A 21,255-nucleotide genomic window follows, 5' to 3' on the forward strand; every position below is an offset into this window, starting at 1 on the left:
TTGTGCAAATACATTTTACCTAACGAACAAACAGGATTAAATAGTGCAACACGCAAATATTACACAAGTATTCCATCGACCATATGGACTACCATATTTCCCACATCACTAACTAATGTTTCTTTTCTTTTATTGTGCACAATTTCGTAGGAGTCTCCCCGTGACCCGAATTCGAAGTAATCTTCACATATTTCTGGCCTTGCTGTGAGTGCTATACTTTTTACATTTTGCGTTTTATATTTTAGTGATTGTTTCTATTTCCAAAGGACACGCAGTAGTCTAGCTATGGCTAAGACAAATGTGTGAAATTGTATCATTTTCTTTCAGATTTCAAGAAGACGAAGAGTGCGATGCTGTAGAAATAAGACTGCAATCGTCAGATCCCCACGTTCTACGTTGTATATTCCAGCTGTTCTTCTGTATTTCCACTAAACGCTTATATTTTACCTTTAAACGTCTGTTCTAAAGATATCTAGTCAACAAGCTGTCCATGGTAGTCGCATTGTAACACCCATATTGGATGACCCACGATTATTAGCCTGGGACGTCGACCTCGACCAGTAAATGGAACCTTCAGTCAAACCATAAAAGCATATTTACTTGTATTTGAAATATCAAGTCTTTACTCGTACCCGCAGCTTGTACTGAGTTTGTGTTGAGCATCGCTCGGCTGCCTTCATAGCCGATAAGTTAAGATGGCGGAGTCTAATGGATGAGTATTCCTTGTCATTTTAGCTCCGATTATACAAGGTTAAAGGCGTGTGTGTTTGAATGGAAAGGTCAATAAACAAAAAACAAGTCATATCATATGTATGGTGACATTTTTTTTACATGTCGTAATCTAGGATGAATTACTTATACTAGAGTTTCGAATGCCATGTTTTTAGTGCGTTAACCTGCACAGAAGACGTAAAACTAGTACATGTTTTTTAATCGTTGCAATCTGTTGGCGCTTACTATACATACTCCGACTTTGAAGTCATTTACATGAAGGTTACATACATAACAAGTTGCCCTTATACAGTATAAAGTAGAGGGGATTCATTCCTCAAGCTAACCGACATCTTGCACACGCAGCTGTCCCTCAGTAAGACACCTGGAGCCGCATAGTTCCCGTTTAGAACTTTTATTCAGCCTGTCCAAAGTTGGATACATGTATAAGTTGCCCGTATACATGTATCCAACTTTGGACCGTCCCGTGCCGGACTTAGGTTGATTCTCGACGCAGTAATTTATTAACATCGTTCAAACGCCCACTAGTCGTTTTCGTCTTTGTTAACTAAAGAGAACTAAAGTTTCCTGTCTATTCACAAACTGGAAACAGAATAGGGGCCCCAACACCAACAAAAAGACCGCGTTAAACTCGTAAAGAAGCTCTAGCAACGTTGCGTAGTGGAGATAAAAGACATGGAACAGTTTTACCTGAAATGCTGTGGATGATGTGCCAATATGTTGTTGTCGTCGACTAGAATTCATAAAGCAGGATGACATGCGAAACTCACATACCTGTTCCGTTTCAGAGACAACAATGTTTTTGACCCCTAGGTTCGTTGGACCCCTTAAAAAATGGCGGGCGATTCAACTGACAACAATGGAGGGTGATCTGGGGAAGGGAAAGCTGACACTAGTCTTTTATGAATCCATGTCATGTGAAAACACCATGGTGCCATTGCCATGGTGGCATAGGGACGCAATTCACGCGCAACTATAAAAACACATTTATTTGTATTTGAAACCTGAAGTCTTTACCCCTACTGCAAAGCTTGATTGTCAGGTTTCTTTTGGTACAAATAGTAGGAGACCCACTCCGGCATTTTAAAGAGCTTCAGCCAACAAGCCAACATGTCCCAGTGAGTCAGTTCAGCCAGCGAGAAAGCATTTTGGGGTCAATTACAGGACAAAACATGCCAATAAATAAAAATAGTCACACATTTTTATCTCCTCCCTAGAAAAAAATGAAACCTGAAAAAGAAACCTGACAATCAAGCTTTTCAGTGGGGGGAAAGACGTGAGGTTTGAAGTACAGGTAAATGTATTTATGGTTTCACTGAAGGTTCCATTTAATGAATATCCCAGTGCACCAGTGCGTGAATTGCGTCCCAACGCCACCATGGCAATGGCACCATGGTGTTTTCACATGACATGGATTCATGAAAGACTGGTGTCAGCTTTCGCTTCTATTTATCCCCAGATTGCCCGCCATTGTTGTCAGTTGGATCGTCCGCCATTTCTTTAGGGGCCCAAAGAACTTTGGGGTCAAAATCATTGTTGTCTCCGAAAAGGAACAGGTATCGTTTCACACGTCGTCCTGGCTTATGGGTTCTAGTCGACGACACCACTGGTACTTTGGCAGAGCATTTCAGGTAAAACTGTTCGATGTCTTTTAACTCCAGGACAGCAACGTTGCTAGAGATTCTTAAGTAGTTTAACGCGATCTTTTTGTTGGTGTCGGTGCCCATCCAGTTTCCAGTTTGTGAATAGACAGGAAACGTATAAGTCAAGTAAGGAAAATTCTTTCTATGTTTAATGACTTGATAAACGCAAACGTGTGACAGGACCTGTTTAAATTCACTCTCCAATCGTTCGCGACCTCCAACTAATGATGTCCGGAATGCTAACCTTTATAGGCATATAGATTATTAGATATATAGTTCGTTTGATTTAAGACATGTATAATGACGACCATGTATTGCATTAATTATATCTGAGTTTCTATTATTCCAGATTGGTCTTGGAGGAACATTACCCAGATCGAACCTGATTTTGGAAATCAACAAGTACATCTGACCTGGAGACACAGAAATGTCCGGATCAAGCGAGCGAACGGTTGTAAAATGTTTCCTGTTATGTTTCTGCATCCTGCAAAGCTTGTATCACACGTTACGTTAGATCCCGGACATGTGTACCTCATACCATCCATCCATCTATCTATCTATCTAACTATCTATCTATCTATCTATCTATCTATCTATCTATCTATCTATCCATCTATCTATCCATCTATCTATCCATCTATCTATCTATCTATATCTTTCTCTCTCTTTCTCTCTCTGTCTCTCTCTCTCTCTCTCTATCTCTCTATCTATCTATCTGTATATAGCTGTATCTCTCTCTCTCTCTATATATATATATATATGTATAATACACATATATGTATTATATATATGTATTATATATATATATAATACATATACATGTATGTGTGTGTTTGTGCGCGCGCGTGTCTATCTATCTATAGATATACATGTATCTATAGATACAGAGATAGATAGATGGATCGATGGATACATAGATAGATAGGGATAGAGATGTATATGAAGTAGTTCATTTCTTCCCTCCTGTTTTTCCACACTGTTGTTTCCGTAGAGATCATCTAAAGAGACAGATGACACGGGGATGGTGAGCCCAGGGAACGTGGCACAAGGTGAGTACAAAAGAATATGATTCGGATTATTAGCTTAACTTGTGTGTAACCTCTGTACATCAGACAAGTACATTTATGCTGAATGACAACGACTTTGTTCAAATATTTTTACTGTAAACGTTTGAAAAAGACCTGAAGTGCTTAAGCTCATATATCATATAAGGTCAGCACTTAGAGAGATTATTTGTGGAATGGATACTATTTCAGGATGCAACATGTTGTGTATATCGCTCAGCTCTTATTTTGTCACGTTTCCACAAAAGGGCAAGGTAATGAACCTGCCGGCACCCAGGTGGTTAGTATCAAGCACTTGTTCTACTTTTCTCATCCAACTGTGATTGTGCAGTGTAACCAGCATAGTAAGATATTGGCAATTTCTTTTTAATTACAGTAGCCATAATCAAGTGAAAATTTAGGTACTGAAATAATCGATTTAATTTCTTTTCCATGTACATTTTACACAAATCACAGCCACTGCAATGCACCAGGCTGATCCGGATGAGCTATACGGTGGGTACAATTAAACATTCATCTCTTTGAGCTATACATTATGTGATATTCGACACTTCCACCGATGTTTTTGCGCTGCCATTGCATCATCAATAAATAAACAAATATTGTTAACTTTCAAGTGTGATGATGCAAAATTTTTTCCATTATTGAATTAAGGCGGGGGAGGATCAGGAAGCAAACCCAAACCCAGACCAAAAACGCCTCCGCCCGATCCTAACAAGCCGGTAAGTAGTACTGGTAGTACTATATTGCCATCATAATTTTCTACAAAATGTCCAGAAGCTGTGTGGATTTCTCCCCTCACCCTTATCAAACATTTCCAATAGAATTCGGGAAATAGAAATTGTTAGAATTCAGAGATTTTGATACTTTTGTAAGACACGTTGCTGTCTAAAAGATAAAGTTATACGGACAAATATGACCCACAAAAAAAAATAATTGAAACACAATGGCCATGCAATGTTTTTGCGCTTTTGTCCTTGTAACGTTTGTGCGAACACAGTTTACCTACTCAACAAATTGATCCTGAACATTACAGTAGATTATTATAATTGTGTCCCTACCCAGGGCTCGAAATTAAAGGAGTACTAACCTCCAGAAGGAAGTGTGCTATTTTCCGATACATCATGCTGCAATGAATACATAACTAGCCGACTTTTTACCTAATTTAGCTTGTACGAGTTGCGCGGTGCATGTTTGTAAAGTAATATCAATATCATTTTCCCCCATGCTGAACCACAATTGATACATCCGGGAACTCTGGCTTACGCAATACTCATACACTTCAGGTCAACATAAACCTTTTTATTGGCGAAAATGGTAGGAGACAAGCACACTAACGAGCTGATTATTGAGAAATTACTTGCTTTACTTTGCTTGACCTGTGGCTTCGATATTATAATATTATGATGTCGAATACAGTAGGCGCCAGTTTCATCCTGTGTGTATGATTTTCTCAACTATTTGCATGTAAGTATAACTTGAACAGATAATTAGATTACGCCACTTATGAAAAGGATAACTAGATTACGCCGTTTTTTTCATCATCAATATTTGCGGCATAAATGAGGGGCGATAAGGACACCAAGAAGGGCAATGGTTGATAAGATACCAAAGAACACATAACAGTACGAATTTTTCTTATCGCCCCCGAAATGAGGTCTGTAACGTAACTTTTTGTTTAAAACATAGACACCAATGGGGTAGCGTGGTGTATTCTGGGATAGTTTTGAGGGTATTTGGAGAGTTAGTCCTGGATTCGATGCGATTTAAGACTTGCTTGCAAAATGGGCATCTAATTGTAAATTGTAAAATAAAAAGAATTTTTCACTTCCAAAAATAAATGCCTGTCGAAATATAGCACCCCCTTCTGGAGGTTAGTACTCCTTTAACAGTGTCCATTTGGCCACTGGCCACTAAAATCTAGGTAGAGACAAGTGAAAAATCCCTTTGGAACATTTTGCGGGACAATAGCTACTTTTGTCGATCAGGCACGCGTCCTGCCTTTTGGCTCGGAAAAGGTCCCGAAATTTCCTGTCTATATTCTGCAATTATAGCGCGCTAGCGCGTCTGGGAAAATAAAGTTGGCTACAAGTTGCTGTCATACATACATCCCGAAAAAAATTTTGGGACAGTTCATCCTCACTTCGGGTCAAGTGAAATTTATTTTTGCGACAATGCTGTGACAATAGGATCAAAAGTTAATTTCGAGCGAGGCCGGTAAAAATCGGATTATTGGAAGGATCTTTGGGGACTCGTCAAGAACTCGTCGCAATGTTTGTGCTGTGTTGAGCCTTAAACGAATGGTAAATTTGACAAAACAAACTGGATTCAAGCGTAAAAATTTGTTACTTGAGGAATCATGATTCCCGCTTCTGGTCCGAAGTGCTCCTTTAATGGAAATATCCCTTAAGCTTGGACTAAATAGTGCAACACGCAAATGTTGGTGTCGGTGCTCATCCAGTTTCCAGTTTGTGAATAGACTATTTCCATCGATCATATGGGATTATGTTTGCCTTTTTTTCCCATATCACTAACTAATGTTTCTTTTCTTTTATTGCCCACAATTTCGACAATGTAGCGGCCGTCCCGTGGCCGTGACCCACAGTAGTCATCACCTGTTACTGGCCTTAACTGTAAGTGCTATTATTTTTACATTTTGTTTCTATTTCCAAAACCACACACTGTTGTAGCTGTGGCTAAGACAGGAATGTGAAATTATATAATTTTCTTTCAGATTTCAAGAAGCAGAAGAGAGCTTAACAATGGAAGAACGTTGCAAATTGACCTGCGAGAGCCTACTACAATGGCAAACCAAATGACGCATTGTGCCTTCATTAGACTTAGTATAAGAACTCTCACAATAGATAGATCTTCAAAACGTTGCGATGCTGAAGAAGTTAAACTGTAATTTCACTGTGATCGTTGGACCCACGCATTTTCCGCACGTGCCACAGTAAAGCTTCCCGTTTTTCTTCAGTATGTCCACTCAGTTACGTTTATATTTTGCCTTCAGACATAGTCAATCCAAACATGTGACAAAAATACCATCTTATCAGGTACTAGTATTTTGTTCCCATATCTGTATCACTATACATGTACTTGTATCCTTCTTTCAAAAAGGTTTTATTTTGTTGTTAAAAATATAACAAATACATGTACTACAGTTGCAAAACAGTTGCCGTTTATTCAAAACAATCCTTATTTTAAATCCCAGCCACGTGAAATAAGATTTCCATTATCAATGACTGAAATATGAATAGCGATGATAGATCATCGAAGATCAACTACAACATTTTTTTAATTTCTTCCTGAAGCTCGCTATCGCCTTTCATAAACTGGAATTCGTTCATTCCTATATATAGACTTCTTCTATATTTCTATATAAAGGAATAACACAAAAGTAGAGTCAAAGTAATGCTTGCAGCAGAATGACTCTGTACAAATAGTTCTAAATATTACCAAATCTATTGCACAATTAGCCTCTACACGGGCGTTTGGGACGTGGCTACAGAGTTTACCGTAATGTGATCAGCTTGAGGTACAACAGAAATTCAATTTATAAAAAACTCAAGAATTATTGTTTCACGCCCGTTCAAATATTAGTATACCCCACTTATAAAACACGATTGCTTTTAACGTAATACTGAATGTTGTTGATTAATAGAAAAAAATGACAGTGACAACAAGTTATATATGTAGCGATAAAAACGGTAATAGGCTCCTTGATGGATTGAGCAAAGCATGTTGATAAAGCCTCCTGGCCTCCTCTTCTTCTCAACAACGATCGTAGTAGATGGAGAAGGCAGAAGAACGGCCTCCCCCAAGGCAGCGTACTTGCACCCGTCCAGGCCTCCTCTGGGGAGACTATATGACAACATCCGTCTGAAGGCTGTTCTACTGTAGATATCCCCAGAGATGATTCCCAGGCCTCGTCTCGTCCTCGCTGATGAAGAAGTCCTGCATGTGGATGTCCCATTCCGTCCTGGACACCATGCCGTCTCCGTTCTAAAACAAGACACGAGAAACGTCAGACTTCCGAGAATAGACCTATTCCAGTTCGAATTCCCGCGGCCATTTTGAAAAAGTGCTCCCGCGAGAGTTCAGTCTAACGCGATTTCGTGTGATCTGCACGAAAGCGAGGCTGGCACGGATTCCCTTCGTCACTGCTAGCTTGACTATGTCGTCTGCTACAGAACCCACCATTTCATCGTCCCTCACGGTAAGCTACGCTCTTCAGTGATAAAATACTGCAAAATTACGTATGTCACGGGGGCTTGCTTGTAGTGTTCTATTGAAAGCCGCGGGAACTGGGTCTATTCGATGTATTGGATTGTCGTTAATGTATTGAAACTGTGAAGAGCATTACTGAACTCCTAGACAAACTCCCACACGATCGTTTGACCTCCTGACAGGCCTATGTCGTCTGATACAAACATACAAACTTCCCCTAAACCAGCAACACCCAAAAACAATACTTCCGTCTCAACAGAGAACAAGGCAATCGGAATATACTTTTGAACAATTTCACGTCACACAAAAGTAATACTGTATGCCACGTAGCTCTTTAAACACAACGGTCGCTCTTTTTATGAGAGAATGTATTTCTGCTTCATCCCCCAAACGAAATATTGTTTTCGTCTGCTGAAAAATGAAGTTAATGTAAGACTCTTAGACAGAATGTAATAAAAATATATACTTACAATATCTAGTTTGTTGAAGATATCCGCAACGTTACCGTTTCTCCCAAAAGCTTCAAAGAGCTTTTCGTAGTCCTTCAGCTTCAGAGTATTGTCACCTGTGCAAAAATATCCGAAATCCACAACTAGTAAAATCATCATTAGAAACAGGTGTAACAGTATCTAACGTTACATAAAGTGCACATATATGTAGTGATAATGATATATACTTTTGGGGGTTTAATTACTTGAATCCAGATGGAATTTTGTCTTTGACCGAAAGACAGCAAGTAGCAAACAAAAACGTAAACATGTTTAACTTAACATTTGATGCAGAGCAAACAATTCAATGTAACCGATCGAGCTCTTTTAATTGTAAAAGCTACCAGAGTAGCAACTAAGACATTCAACGTACCCCTAGCGTGATAAATGCGAACTGCATGTCCGTACCGTCTGTATCGATAGCGTGGTACATGATGGGGATGAGATCCCGTACCTATCAACCTGTCTCGGTGCCTTAACTTATTCCTAGCGTAATAAATGTGAACTGCATGTCTGTACCGTTTGTATCAATAGCCTGGTGGTGCATGTTTAGGATGAGATCACGTACCTATCAACCTATCTCGGTGCCTTAGCTTACCCCTAGCGTAATCAATGCGAACTGCAGGTCCGTACCGTCTGTATCAATAGCGTGGTACATGTTGGGGATGAGGTCCCGCACCCATCTCGGAGCCTTGTTGATGTCGGTCCTGTTGGACAGCGCCTGGGCCCACATGCTGTAGAACTCCTCCCGGGTTATCTGCTGGTCCCCCTTCCCTTCCTTCCTGAAGGTAGCAGCACACAGTATTAATGGGCGACCCCCGGGATCTATGACGCTGGTATAGAAAGTAGCACAGCGAATATTCTTGAAGACTGGGTAGAAAGCCTGATAAGAGCGTCAGCCAAATGTAAATTGTGCTGTGTGGTGTAGGAATGTATCGGGTTTGAGACTGTATGATTTGAATTGTTAAGGCTTTGCATTTCGTGTATAAATGCGCCGTATTGCATGCGCAACTGGCTTTCAGGGTGAGTCGGCTGCAGTTCAGGTCTCGTCCGTAGAGGGCGATTTCAAAGTCTACGTTACGAGCAGATACGCCGACAGGATTTTTTGGTTTCTAGATATTTTGTAGTTTGTACCTTCTTCTCAAACATATTCGATTTCCGTATTTGTGAAGTGCACCCTACTGTAATTTTACCGCGTCGAAGTGTGTCATCTTGGGGTCCTTAACTATAGTAGTCCCCATAGGGCAAAAACTGTGTTCTGCTACCTGAACATCTTGCCGGCGTACAGGTTGTTCCAAAACGCCACCCAGCGGCGGTAGTACTGGACGTACTGCTTGGAGTCCTCGGTCCAGCCGTTCAGTCTGATGTAGCTCTGGAAAGAAGGGGGTCGGGATACAATATCATAGTGCAAGGGACCATAAATCAGGTGCAATAACCACCGAATAAACCACCGAGTGACCGTAGCGAACGAGGTGGTTTGTGAGGTGGTTATTGCAGCTGAACAGGGATTATCTCACCATATACACCGAGGATATAACGTTATTCTCACATAGCCTACTAAAGTGATTATTCTGATGACCGACCACATAATCGATTGGAAATAAAACCATCTGATTGGTCGACGTCTTCTGGCAATATGATAATATGTAATATGTATATGTATCAAGATCTTTTGAGGGACTTTACTACAAATACTCAGACGTTATATTATATGTATTAAACAGTTTTAATGTTGCCGCCATAATTTGTTTACAATCACAATGATGATGTTATTATTTCTTAGTATATCTTAAAATAGCTGAGCTAATTTTACATTAGTACCTATATAATAGTGCATGCATGGTTTGGCAAACTTTCAGAGACAACAGAGGCCTTGTATATATATTTAGTGACTGATATTTCCCTTTTGAATATTTGAGACTTGTCTGCCAAAAATGAGCGTTTGTCATTGTAAAATAAAACCATTACCCTTCACACCGCACTTAAGCTTGTCAATGCCTCCCTACCATTCCTGTCGTACAGTTGATATATATAAAGCAGGTGGCGCACAAGGGCAGATTATTGAACTTTCGCGGGTGTCATTTGTTAGATGAGTATCGATATCGATCTACGAGTAGATGCTGGTAAGGGTTCGGTGGGACGGTACATTAATTCTCATTTTTTTTATACAGGCTTTTAAAATTGTTTTATTTTAGTTTTTGGCCATTTTCTGACGAAATCTGTACATTTGTGGTCCTGAAGACCTAGTATTGCACCGAAATCATCTGAAATTTGGTATGGGTATGCTTTATAAATCTACCAACAACAATTTATTATAATTTTTTGCATACTCTCCCTTCAACTTGTATCATTTGGGGCTTTTTGACTGTACTGTTTTCAGATAAAAAATTACAGTATACTTGGGGGGTGAGTCATCAGAATTACATGCACAGCAAGAGCCAATAGGCATGCACCTTTTCTCTATTCTTCTTGCTGATTGGCTGTTGGGATTTAATTGGGTTAACTAACTGCCTTGTATTTCTCCTTGTTTCCCTGTCATGTCGTAAAATGTGATGAAGCCATGCTGCATTTGCTCCAAAGCAAATGTCGGCCTTTTTATTATTTTGTTCATTTTTTTATTTTTTGTCTTTTCCCCCCAGCGTATTGGATAATGACTTGCCAAGTTGGAACCAAAAGATCTGGTTGTTGATTATAACGATCGCTTTCCAAAGGACGTCAAGACGTTTAAACAAATTCATGGAAATGTTGGAGTAAATGTGAATAGACAACAGCAAAACAATACAAGACAAGGTTGCCGATTGGATGTTATCCACTATCTGGCGTAATATCGAGGTGGGAGGGGTACTATATAATATGTTTGGCAACAAAACTATCGTCCATGTTTTGGGACGTGCCAGGGACGTGTTCCAGTGTGCGTCACACAACAAGTCGTGAGCTCTGTTATCAGATGATCCGCCATATTTGTACCTGACCTTGTCATCTCTTACGTCAAGGTCAGACTTTGTTTGGCCCATTTTTGGAACTGAAGGTCACGATCGAACAGTTATTTACTCACTCATATCAGGGTGACCTTTTGTCGACCTTCAACATCATAATTGGAAAAATATTACATTTAGAAACCATTTAATTTCTGTTTGGTACATTGAAAAAAAGTGAAAAATGATGGTTTAATTCTACCTTTAGAGCTGTTTCAAAGTCTTCGTCAAATCTGAGGATGCCATCATTGTTGACATCTGGAAGATACAAAAATACATTAATGTATAATGTGATACAATGTAGATTAGTGTGTGTAGCAATGATGTCCACTGCACGGCTAAACAACATGCGGGCATTTCTGTAGGGATTTCTCCGGAAAATTACGAATCGCACAAGAATTCGAATCCTTTTTAACCTGGAATCCAGACCTTTTTCCAAGGCCTGCAGATGCCAGATCTTCGGCACCCTGAGGCAAAATCACTGGGGTGGGCTTTTACAGTTGACTTGGCAGGGAAATAAGCTCACAGTTAGCCTGGATACCAGACCGTTGTCAGGGCGAACTATAAGGGGGAACTGTGGTAAAACTTCCTTGGTGACTTCCATGTTGGCCATGCATGGAGCCGAGGCGCTAGCCAGTATAGCCCTGGCAAGAGCCTGGCACCCAGGCTAAAGCCCACAGTGCCGATTAAAGCTAACCTGAACCAAACTAAACTTAACCTAACCAGCCTTAGACTGCCAGTGACCAACATAAAATTCAAACTGTTAGCTCACAGCAGTGAACAATCAGTTCCATGTTTGCACGTTGATTCGGTATTCTGACAGAGTTTCACGTCTCGCATTCTTACCACTGACAAAAGACAATCACAGCAACGAAAAAGGGTTGTTTACATGTACACGTGATCTGAATCAGTAAATACGAATAATGTGCTGGGCTCACGGTCATGTTATGTCGATCAGGTTTGATGCATGATCTTGTATTTGGTACCTTTATTAGCCAAGTCATAAAAACTGCCCCTTCGTATCGACCTTTGCTCTGTGGTAAGGCCGGGATCGTGCAGTCGGTACAATCCCAAACCTTAACGAATCAAAGTTCGTCAACCGTTGTAACTATGATTAATGAGATATGCCAGTTTGTCATATTTTCAATTTATGAAATGATAGAGGAAGGTGGTGGATCATGGCAAACAGTACTAGTACCAGTACTATTAGAACTAATATATAATACTAGTATACATGGACCTGGTATGAAGCAATAGAGTAATATTAATAGTAACAGTATTGTCTTACCCCTTCGTATATGTAGTTTGCCACAGAAGAGTTTGGAATGAATAACAATCGTGGATTGTCCTAGGAGAGATTGGAATTCCCCTTTCTCCTTGGATTGATTTTGATTTTAATTTGTCCTAGGACAATTCGCGATTGTCATGGATCCCAGTCCCTACCGTGACATATACTTACATGTACGTATATATGTATACAATCATGGTACATGTTTACGTGTTTTGCAAACTTGACTAACGTTATAGTTGCCAAGGTGACTTAAAAATACAGTTGCCCAAACGCAAAGCTACATACGAGTAGTTCACTTGTCAAAGCTTTTTTATGTTACTGTTTATACAAAGAAAGAAATAACAAGTATAGTTACACCCACCGTAGAAGTCGAAGCAGTTCTCTATCTTCTTCCTCTGGAAGTCGGTTAACACAGCGACTTTGGGATCAGCATCAGTGCTGTACAGCCGGGAGAGGGCAGGCATGGACGCCGTGAGGGGAGTGTACGTCTGCCGGAGTCTGACACCCACGGGAAGAAGTCTTCTCACGGCGGTAGAAGCCATTGCTGCACCGCAGGGTGACCCGACGGGGTTGTGTTTTGACTGTGCAGGAGCTGCACTTGTGACTTCTCACACAAGGTGGCGTTGTTTTATATTTTGGCTGGCACCACCTGTTTTGGCAATGCCTGTGTGTGCGAGCCCTCTCATTTGTTTATATCTTTCCCGTTTTGCCAGACAACATGGTGGCCAAAAGAAACAAGGACACACAGGACAAATAGGATTACTGTGGAGGGTACTAGCTAGCTTGCGCAATTGACTGACGGTCACCTTGGCCAAAATGAAAGAGAAGGCGGATCAGGACACATGAAAGTTGACGTGTAGTGACCCTTAATAAATAGTGCAACAGTTTTGTTGATTTTGTTTTCGACACATTTGTTTTCGACGCATTTCGATGTATGTTTTTTTAATGTTTTACTGTATGTTGTCCTCCTTTGTTCTACTGTATGTAACATTATCTTGTAACAAGCTGGACCCCAATAAATAAATGAATGAATGAATGAATGAATGAATGAATGAATGAATGAATGAATGAATGAATGAATGAATGAATGAATGAATGAATGAATGAATGAATGAATGAATGAATGAATGAATGAATAAATAAATAAATACATACATACATAAATACATACATACATAAATAAATAAATACATAAATAAATAAATAAATCTACCCTGTCGGACCCCACGGTAACATGGTTCAACCCAACCCCGCCCCAGGGCACTTCGATTGTGTGGTACAACACTGTCATTAAGTCTGTGCGCTTGGGTGCGCCGTGTATTCAATCACACTGACCTCTCACACCGATCCCGAACAACGAGCTTTAAATATCATCGACCTTTTGTTGACAACGTGACCCAGCCCAAACGAGAAAAAAAATGGCGCTCACAGAACAACTAGGCCATGGCAACGAGAAAAAGGCGCGTGTACCGGTATCATGAAATATTTACTAGTACCAGCACAGCGTTTTTGGAAAGGACTACCGACGACGTTTCTAAGCATGGACTCGGACTCGCTCGGTCGACTGCCGAGGGTGACGTTACAGAGACTAGGACTCGCCATGTCCTTCCTGGTCCTACTGAACTTCTTCCTCAGTTTCCAAGACGTCGTGAAGGTAGAGATACGTCTCAGAAGACGCGAGCATACCTGGCTGACGTACCACAGGTAAGGCCTGGTCACAATCGTTGTTATTGTTGTTGTTGTTGTTGTCTGGAGGCATTGTGCCCTGTGCACTGGATTACGAATTCACACTGAGGTATTCTGGTAGTAAATGTATCACATAAAAACGAACAACGTTTCTTTGTTGTTGTGTTTTCTTCTTTTCTTTTTTTACGCTTATACCAGCGATTGGTGACCTAAAAGGGCTGAAATAGCCCGGGGCAATATTTTAGATCAACAAACAGATACGTGTAGACCACCTTATCTCTTGTCGAAAACAGTCTTGAATAGCAACGTCCTGTATTTACAACCACGTGTTACACAAGAGCCGACGTTTCGATGACTGTCTGCCATCTTTAACAAGGCAATTATGACTTGGTCACTGCCCTGATAAAGATAGAAGACGGTTTTGAACGTTGCTTTTCAGTCATTCACCAACCCGATTAAGGGGGTACACCCCAGTTTATTTGGCGTCTCTATTCGAAGCTGCACACCCTCAAATCTAGCGACCGTCTCTGCCGTGGAATAATTCGGAAGGAGGATAACTGTATATGGGACGAAAGGATATCTCTTCAGCTACAAGACCAGCTGAGTTTGGTTTCTTCAACCTCTTTAATTGTGGTAAAATCAACAGAAAACAAGCATTAATTTGACTACAAAATTAATACACAAAATTGGGTATTTTCGCGTAGGATAATCCCATGAAAAAAATTTTCGGGCAGAAATGACTGATGCTGGCGGAAAGACCCAAGCCTTGACTATACCCGAGTAAATTATAAAGAAAATTCTAGTACTGTAATTTTTTAAATCGTCCACAGCGCGAGGGGTTGCAAATCCACCACTAGGAAGGCGCAGAGCGAAATCTAACATCCGTGTCCATAATATCACCAGGGTCCATAATATCACCACCTTGAGAAACAGTGTGCTTAAAGATATTTTTACTGCAACATACTTTTGGTATGCACTCCTTCACACATCAAATGTACACCTAGGGTATGTTGCAGTAAAATATCTTTAAGCACACTGTTTCTCACTTAGGTGGCGATATTATGGACCCTGGTGATATTATGGACACAGATGTTAGGTCAAACGGCCGGATTACACTTAGCGCGCAAGAATACCCGGAAGTAAGGTTCGGAGCCAAAAGAAATTTTCACCCCAAAATCACAATTTCTTACACTCTTTAGCCATGTTAATGTTAACTAATATTTCATGGCTGTTTATGAGAAATGTCACCTCAAACTTGGACCCTCAAAACCCTGTCGTCACTTTTTTTACCCCCGCACTATCACGTGGAAGAACTGGGGTGGGCACCGTTAAATTATTCACGAACGGAAACAGTCTTTCAATACAGTCTTATCCTGTACATATTTTTGCTTTTATCTCGTTCTGACAGAGTTAACGATTCTGGCGATCTCAAGTCTTACAACAAAACATCGTCCAACAATCGCTCCCGGGATGCTTTGCGGCCCAAGTATCACACCGTTGAGTCTCTGATGGCGCCAATCGACGTCAGCACTTGGAAAGTAAACAGCACAGAAGTACAGCACTGGAGGTGAGGTTGTCAATATTCCTGTGTGTTAAGCCATATCAATTGTGTATGAAAAAGATGTAACATTTTAAGTCATTTTTTCTTCTTCCTCTTCTTCTTCCGTTCCAAACAGATAAGATCAATGACCTTAACAAGGCGTCTGTCACCATGGTAACTGGTGCTGTAGCAGACACCACGCGGTGCTTGGTTACATTATGTAGCAGAACAGAGCTGGAGGGGCTGGTCACCATATGTATATATGAATGAGCAAGAAAAGATAGAACATTAGTTTGCTGGGATAGACCATATGATATGAAGCATTTGCTTTGCAAATTTTATATTTCTAGTTTCATGATAAATTGCATGCTACTTTTTCAGACGATACATCACTCAGTATTTCGACCCGGAAAAAGACTTCACCGTTCTGAAGTCCCAGTACAAAGTGGGAGATACCGTGAAGTACGAGGTTTCCGTCCGGGACAGATGTAACATCACGGAGGAACTGCACCGCAACATGCCGGAAGTCAACCCTTTGGCGGGAAAGCGCTTCCGGAAGTGCTCCGTGGTGGGGAATTCTGGGATACTTCTCAACAGCGGCTGTGGTCGCGACATTGACTCGGCCGACTTTGTCATCAGGTAGTTTGATAGAATAAAAGGATGATAAAGGATACGCACACACACACACACACACACACACACACACACACACACACACACACACACACAAACACACACACACAAACAAACACACACACACACAAACACATATTTGTGTTGTATAGAATACATGAGCATTTTTGATTTACGAAGAATTTAATTGTAGCTACTTGACAGTTATAACTAACGTTTCTGTGTTTTTACTCAGATGTAACTTGGCCCAAACCCTGCCCTACGTCCATCTGACGAAGATAAAGCAACTATCAGTCTGTAGTACTTAGTAAACTGTAGTTTTACTTAGACATCAGTTATAACGCGTTTTTGTGTTTTTATTCAGGTGTAACTTGGCCCAAACCCTGCCCTACGTCCATGACGTCGGCATTAAACACAGCCTGACGACCATGAACCCCTCGGTGATGAGTCACGACTACAGGTACCTGTGGTGACAAGATATTGGACATCGTAGAACAAGTGGCATTTCAAAACCTACCAAGAAAACTTAGGGAATCTCATCCTTTAAAGGCATCCAGTGCAGTTTTTAGGGCTTGGAAACCCAGATTTTTCAAAGTCAATATTCTAGTCACTTATCTACGTACTAAGCTGAAACAACACCATCCCAATGTATATGGACATTCATGAAGCAAAAATGTCCAAAATTCTGACGAAAAACGGTCACTGGAAGGACCAGGATTGATTTTTAAGGTACCACCCAGAAAATAAAGGATTAATCTTGGAGCTTGTTTCTGCAGTTTTAAATGCTTAAAGTATGAAATACTGATTCAAATGTGCTATAGTATGTGTCAATATCATAAATCATTATTCGGAATATTTCCAGTTTCGCCGCCCTGTAAATGCGTTGGATGTCTTTTTATGTTTACCGAAGGAAAACATGTTGTTTTTACTCAGTTTCTTCCTCTTCTGCTTCTTCAAACAGTGACCTATGACCTGACCAATGACATGATTTGTTGACGTCTGTCACCATGGTGACTGGTGTTGGGTTACATAATGTTGCAATTTCATGGTCTGCTCTGCTCCTGTCGCCATATACTAGTAGTACATGTATGTGAATGTGTTTGAGTAAGAATTAACAGAGCAGACCATGTCCGAGAATAAACATTATGCATTTGCTTTGCAAATGTTACTTCACTAGTTTAATTTCAAATTTCTTGTCATATATAACAGGTATCTGGACCAGAACGAAACCGTCAAGGCCAGGTTCGTGGACAGACTGCGACAACTCGGGGACTCCATCTTCTACCAGTTCGCCTTCGTCAACAAGAACGGCAGGGATTACATGCAGTGGACCAACGAGATCATACTCAACGAGAGTCTACCGGTTAGAAGCGTCTTTCCACCGCGGAATTGCAACGGTTTGATTAGAAAGTGAGCAGTTTTCTGTATCAGTATCTGTGTAGCCGGTATAACCGCCCTTCGGCGTAAACACACCAGCTTCGCAGGCACGCGGCGCGGTGGCAGCTGGCTATATTACACATGCAGAACGGCCTGTTACATCCAACCTTTGCGCATCTAACTGTCGGCGTTGTTTAAAGCTATCTAATACTGATGTCCCAATTCTGCTATCTGTCTACTGCAGAATATATTACATGTATAAGGGAGTGTGATATTTTTGGCGAAAGTTCTAGGACGGAAGTAATGCTTTGGGTGGTGCTAATTATGCTATGTTTGTATGTTAGTGTTCCAAAGTGAGTGGATTCCACTTGATTGTCAGGGGTTTAAATTTGTCCCGGCATGCCCTGGATTCAAGTATATGGTCACCAGGAATGTATGAAACATATTAAAACCATGATGTGATATTTAGCGAAGTTTTGTTATACCATCGTGCGAGTGATAATGCATTCTATGATGTCATTCATTATGTTTACCGAAGGAAAACATTTTGTTTTTACTCAGTTTCTTCCTCCTCTTCTGTTACAAACACTAACCTCTGACCTGGCCAATGACATGATTTGCTGACGTCTGTCACCATGGTGACTGGTGTTGGGTTACATAATGTTGCAATTTCATGGTCTGTTCTGCTCCTGTCACCATATACTAGTAGTACATGTATGTGAATGTCCATGTCCGAAGGTAAACATTATGCATTTGATTTGCAAATGTTACTTCTCTAGTTGAGGCAAGTCATATCTACATGTAGTTCCCGGAAGTTTGAAATCTTTGGTTCCACTGTTCCCACAGAGTTTGGAGCAGGACGAGAGAGTTCCAGTTCAAGCGTCCTTCCTCAGGCATGTACATGATCACGGTGGCTCTGACAATATGTGACGAGATCCACGTCTACGGCTACTTTCCCTTCAAGGAGGACCACCGCGGCAACCGGCTAAGGTACTACCGCGGTTGGGGCGGGTTTTTCTTCGGGGCTACTGGAGCTCTTCCCCGCCCGCCTGAGCTAGATTCCCCGGTAGGTTTTTCACGATGGGAGATTGATAAGCCCCACCAAATCATATCCCGGCGTGCCAAATTCTATAGCTATCACAGGCGTAATACTCTCACGGGCGGTCTATTGAGCTGGGCGGGGGAAAACTATTTAGAGCCCCGAAGACAGCCTGCCCTAACCACGATATAGACTGGACACCAGATTATCTTCATGGACGATTTCTCTACTTCTTGGTTACTCTCTAGTCTCCACCAGACTTCTTTGCAGGATGATAGTAGAAATTTGCTTGGAGAAGGAGTATGAGAAGTCGCTATCCCCTTTGGCCGTGTCTAAACGGAATCACCCAAGGCGGTTGACATGTGGTTTACCCCGAAGCCGGTTTCAAGTGGCTCCATGTGAACGCTCCAAATCACATTGAAAGCGCCTCGAGCCCAAGCCACTTCGAGAGGTGGTTTCGAATCGGTTTCCCCGCATCGCGATTTGCGTCTGAACGCAATGTGATTTCAATTTTGTGACCTCAGAGCAATTCAGGCAGCCAGTATGGCTGCCTGCGAGTCTGTTGTCAGTGTGGTTGTAATTGAAATGGTGTATGTCTGGAGTTTGCAATTTTGAAATAAACCATTCTACTACAATGTGATTTCGCTTGGTCATGGATTACGGGGTGATATTTCTTTATTTATATGCAATACCAACTTTTACGTGGCAGCAACTTAAAGAGCAGTAATGGTAAAATAATGTGTCCGTTCTAGGACGAGCTTCACCGCCTCTGGCGGGACCACGTCGGCATTCGGCCGAGATACGCTGGGAGGGGGGGCATCATCAAGCAGGTCGTTGACCTCTGACATTAATAACACGCCGCCTTGCGTGTTATCATCAAACAGCAATAAATGTAGCTCAAGCGCATTATGTTCGGACACGGTTTCACAGGTGTGTGTGGCACGTGGACCAGATGTGAGGAATGTGAGTTACCCGAATCGCGGTTTGGGTGATTCCGTATAGACACGGCCTTTGATGTCCACTATTAGGTTTTACATACCTATGTATTGAATTTATCTATGAAATGTAACAAATTCCGTTGAGCAAGCGGAAAGAAGGTTGAACAGCTTTGTGCGTTTATCATTATAGAGTGGACAATCCATAATGAAATGTCGTTCATCTTCGATAGTACAAGTTTATTGCAAATTCATACCCGAGGGCTAATTTGCAAGAACATGATAACAAATAAGCAGTAAAAATTACAATAAGTAATGCTAATGCTACTTTGGATATAGTTATTGTCGGGTTGGATTTCTTTTCTGTGTGCAGTGGAGTATGAAATGGCCGATATTTTGTGCGATGTATTTATTGGGGGGGGGGGTTAAATGCAGTTTTTTGTAGGCTGAGAAGGTGGCTAAAGCTTGGGAACATTTTGGTGAGCATTTCAAATAACTTATCTCTTTCGGTGCTATAATAAGCGCAATGGCTTCATCCTCCATCGCATTTTTTTTACAACATTCACATATTCTGTCGTTAACAGATAAATTGAATGTTGCAGGTACCACTACTACGACCACAGGCGGTACGCAACGGGCGGTCTACACGCCATGCCGGAGGAGTTCCGGGCCCTGAGGATGCTGCACGACAGAGGAGTCCTCAGACTCCACAACGACAGATGTAGACATTTACCTGATTAGGCCACAGCAAGTAATTATTATGGATGTCATCAACGCGCGCATTAATTTTTGCCTGATTTTTTGGGGGAAGAAAAGAAGAAATTTTGTTGCCCTCTGACTGTGGTCAACATGCCGAAAATGTGCAAAGATGTCTCTTCCCATGCCGGAACTTGGATGGCAGATAAATATAAAGAGAAGAGACAAGACAAGGCTATGATTTAATGTTTTGTCTTTTACTTTGATACTGTGATGTATTTTATTTTATATGTGATGGTGTTTGTATTTATGCGATGTTCCCATGCACTGAATCAAAACCATTTGTACAATGATTGAAAACTTTTATCTTTCAAAGTTCTTTCAGTGAGAAATGAATGTTGTAATAGTCGGCAGTAAACTTAACACAATGTAGGTATCATTTCTTGTTGAACATGGTCAAAATTTGAGAATGTAGGAATCTTGTTTTTTTTACCCCCGTCTTGTTTTTTTTTTTTCCCACTCGCATTAGATTTAGAGTCTGTGGAGAATGTCATCCATAAAATTTACTTCCCGTGGCCTTAAGTCAAATACCAATCAAACTCTACTACTGGATAAATTACGGAGATTTCTTCCGGACGTCTCGAGTGACATCCGCCACTCTTCTTCGCCGTCACTACATGACTAATTGACCTAATTAAGTTTCGCCAATCAGTGGTAATGCCTTCTCTGACGTCACCCGTCTCGGAAGGTGCCATTGCGACATTGAGCTCCACCAATCAGAAGCAAAGCCGTCCTATCTGACGTCACCTAACAGCTCACTAGGGCGATACCATCTCTCTCTGACGTCACATATCCCAGAATGCGTCATAATAAAAAAATGATTTTGACCTTTGCCTATGACGATGGAGTTTTTTTTTGGGGGGGGG

The 21,255-nt window shown here is 41.1% G+C and overlaps 2 protein-coding genes across 2 annotated transcripts; one reads left to right on the top strand and one right to left on the bottom strand.

Moving 5' to 3' along the window:
- Positions 1-7,162: 7,162 nt before the first annotated feature.
- On the bottom strand, positions 7,163-12,996 carry LOC109487844 (sarcoplasmic calcium-binding protein-like). The gene is made up of 6 exons (XM_019791935.1): positions 12,785-12,996; positions 11,335-11,390; positions 9,423-9,529; positions 8,791-8,939; positions 8,140-8,234; positions 7,163-7,444 (listed from the first exon to the last, which is right to left on the bottom strand). Exons 1-6 carry the CDS (start codon positions 12,963-12,965, stop codon positions 7,334-7,336), a joined length of 699 nt encoding a protein of 232 aa, XP_019647494.1. The 5' UTR covers positions 12,966-12,996; the 3' UTR covers positions 7,163-7,333.
- Positions 12,997-13,727: 731 nt separating this feature from the next.
- On the top strand, positions 13,728-20,428 carry LOC109487832 (CMP-N-acetylneuraminate-poly-alpha-2,8-sialyltransferase-like). The gene is made up of 7 exons (XM_019791921.1): positions 13,728-14,127; positions 15,518-15,676; positions 16,031-16,288; positions 16,647-16,742; positions 17,492-17,692; positions 18,506-18,649; positions 20,236-20,428. Exons 1-7 carry the CDS (start codon positions 13,901-13,903, stop codon positions 20,372-20,374), a joined length of 1,224 nt encoding a protein of 407 aa, XP_019647480.1. The 5' UTR covers positions 13,728-13,900; the 3' UTR covers positions 20,375-20,428.
- Positions 20,429-21,255: the final 827 nt, after the last annotated feature.

Source organism: Branchiostoma belcheri, unplaced genomic scaffold (genome assembly GCF_001625305.1).
Source record: "Branchiostoma belcheri isolate BF01 breed outbred unplaced genomic scaffold, Haploidv18h27 scaffold9, whole genome shotgun sequence".
Classification (NCBI taxonomy): domain Eukaryota; kingdom Metazoa; phylum Chordata; class Leptocardii; order Amphioxiformes; family Branchiostomatidae; genus Branchiostoma; species Branchiostoma belcheri.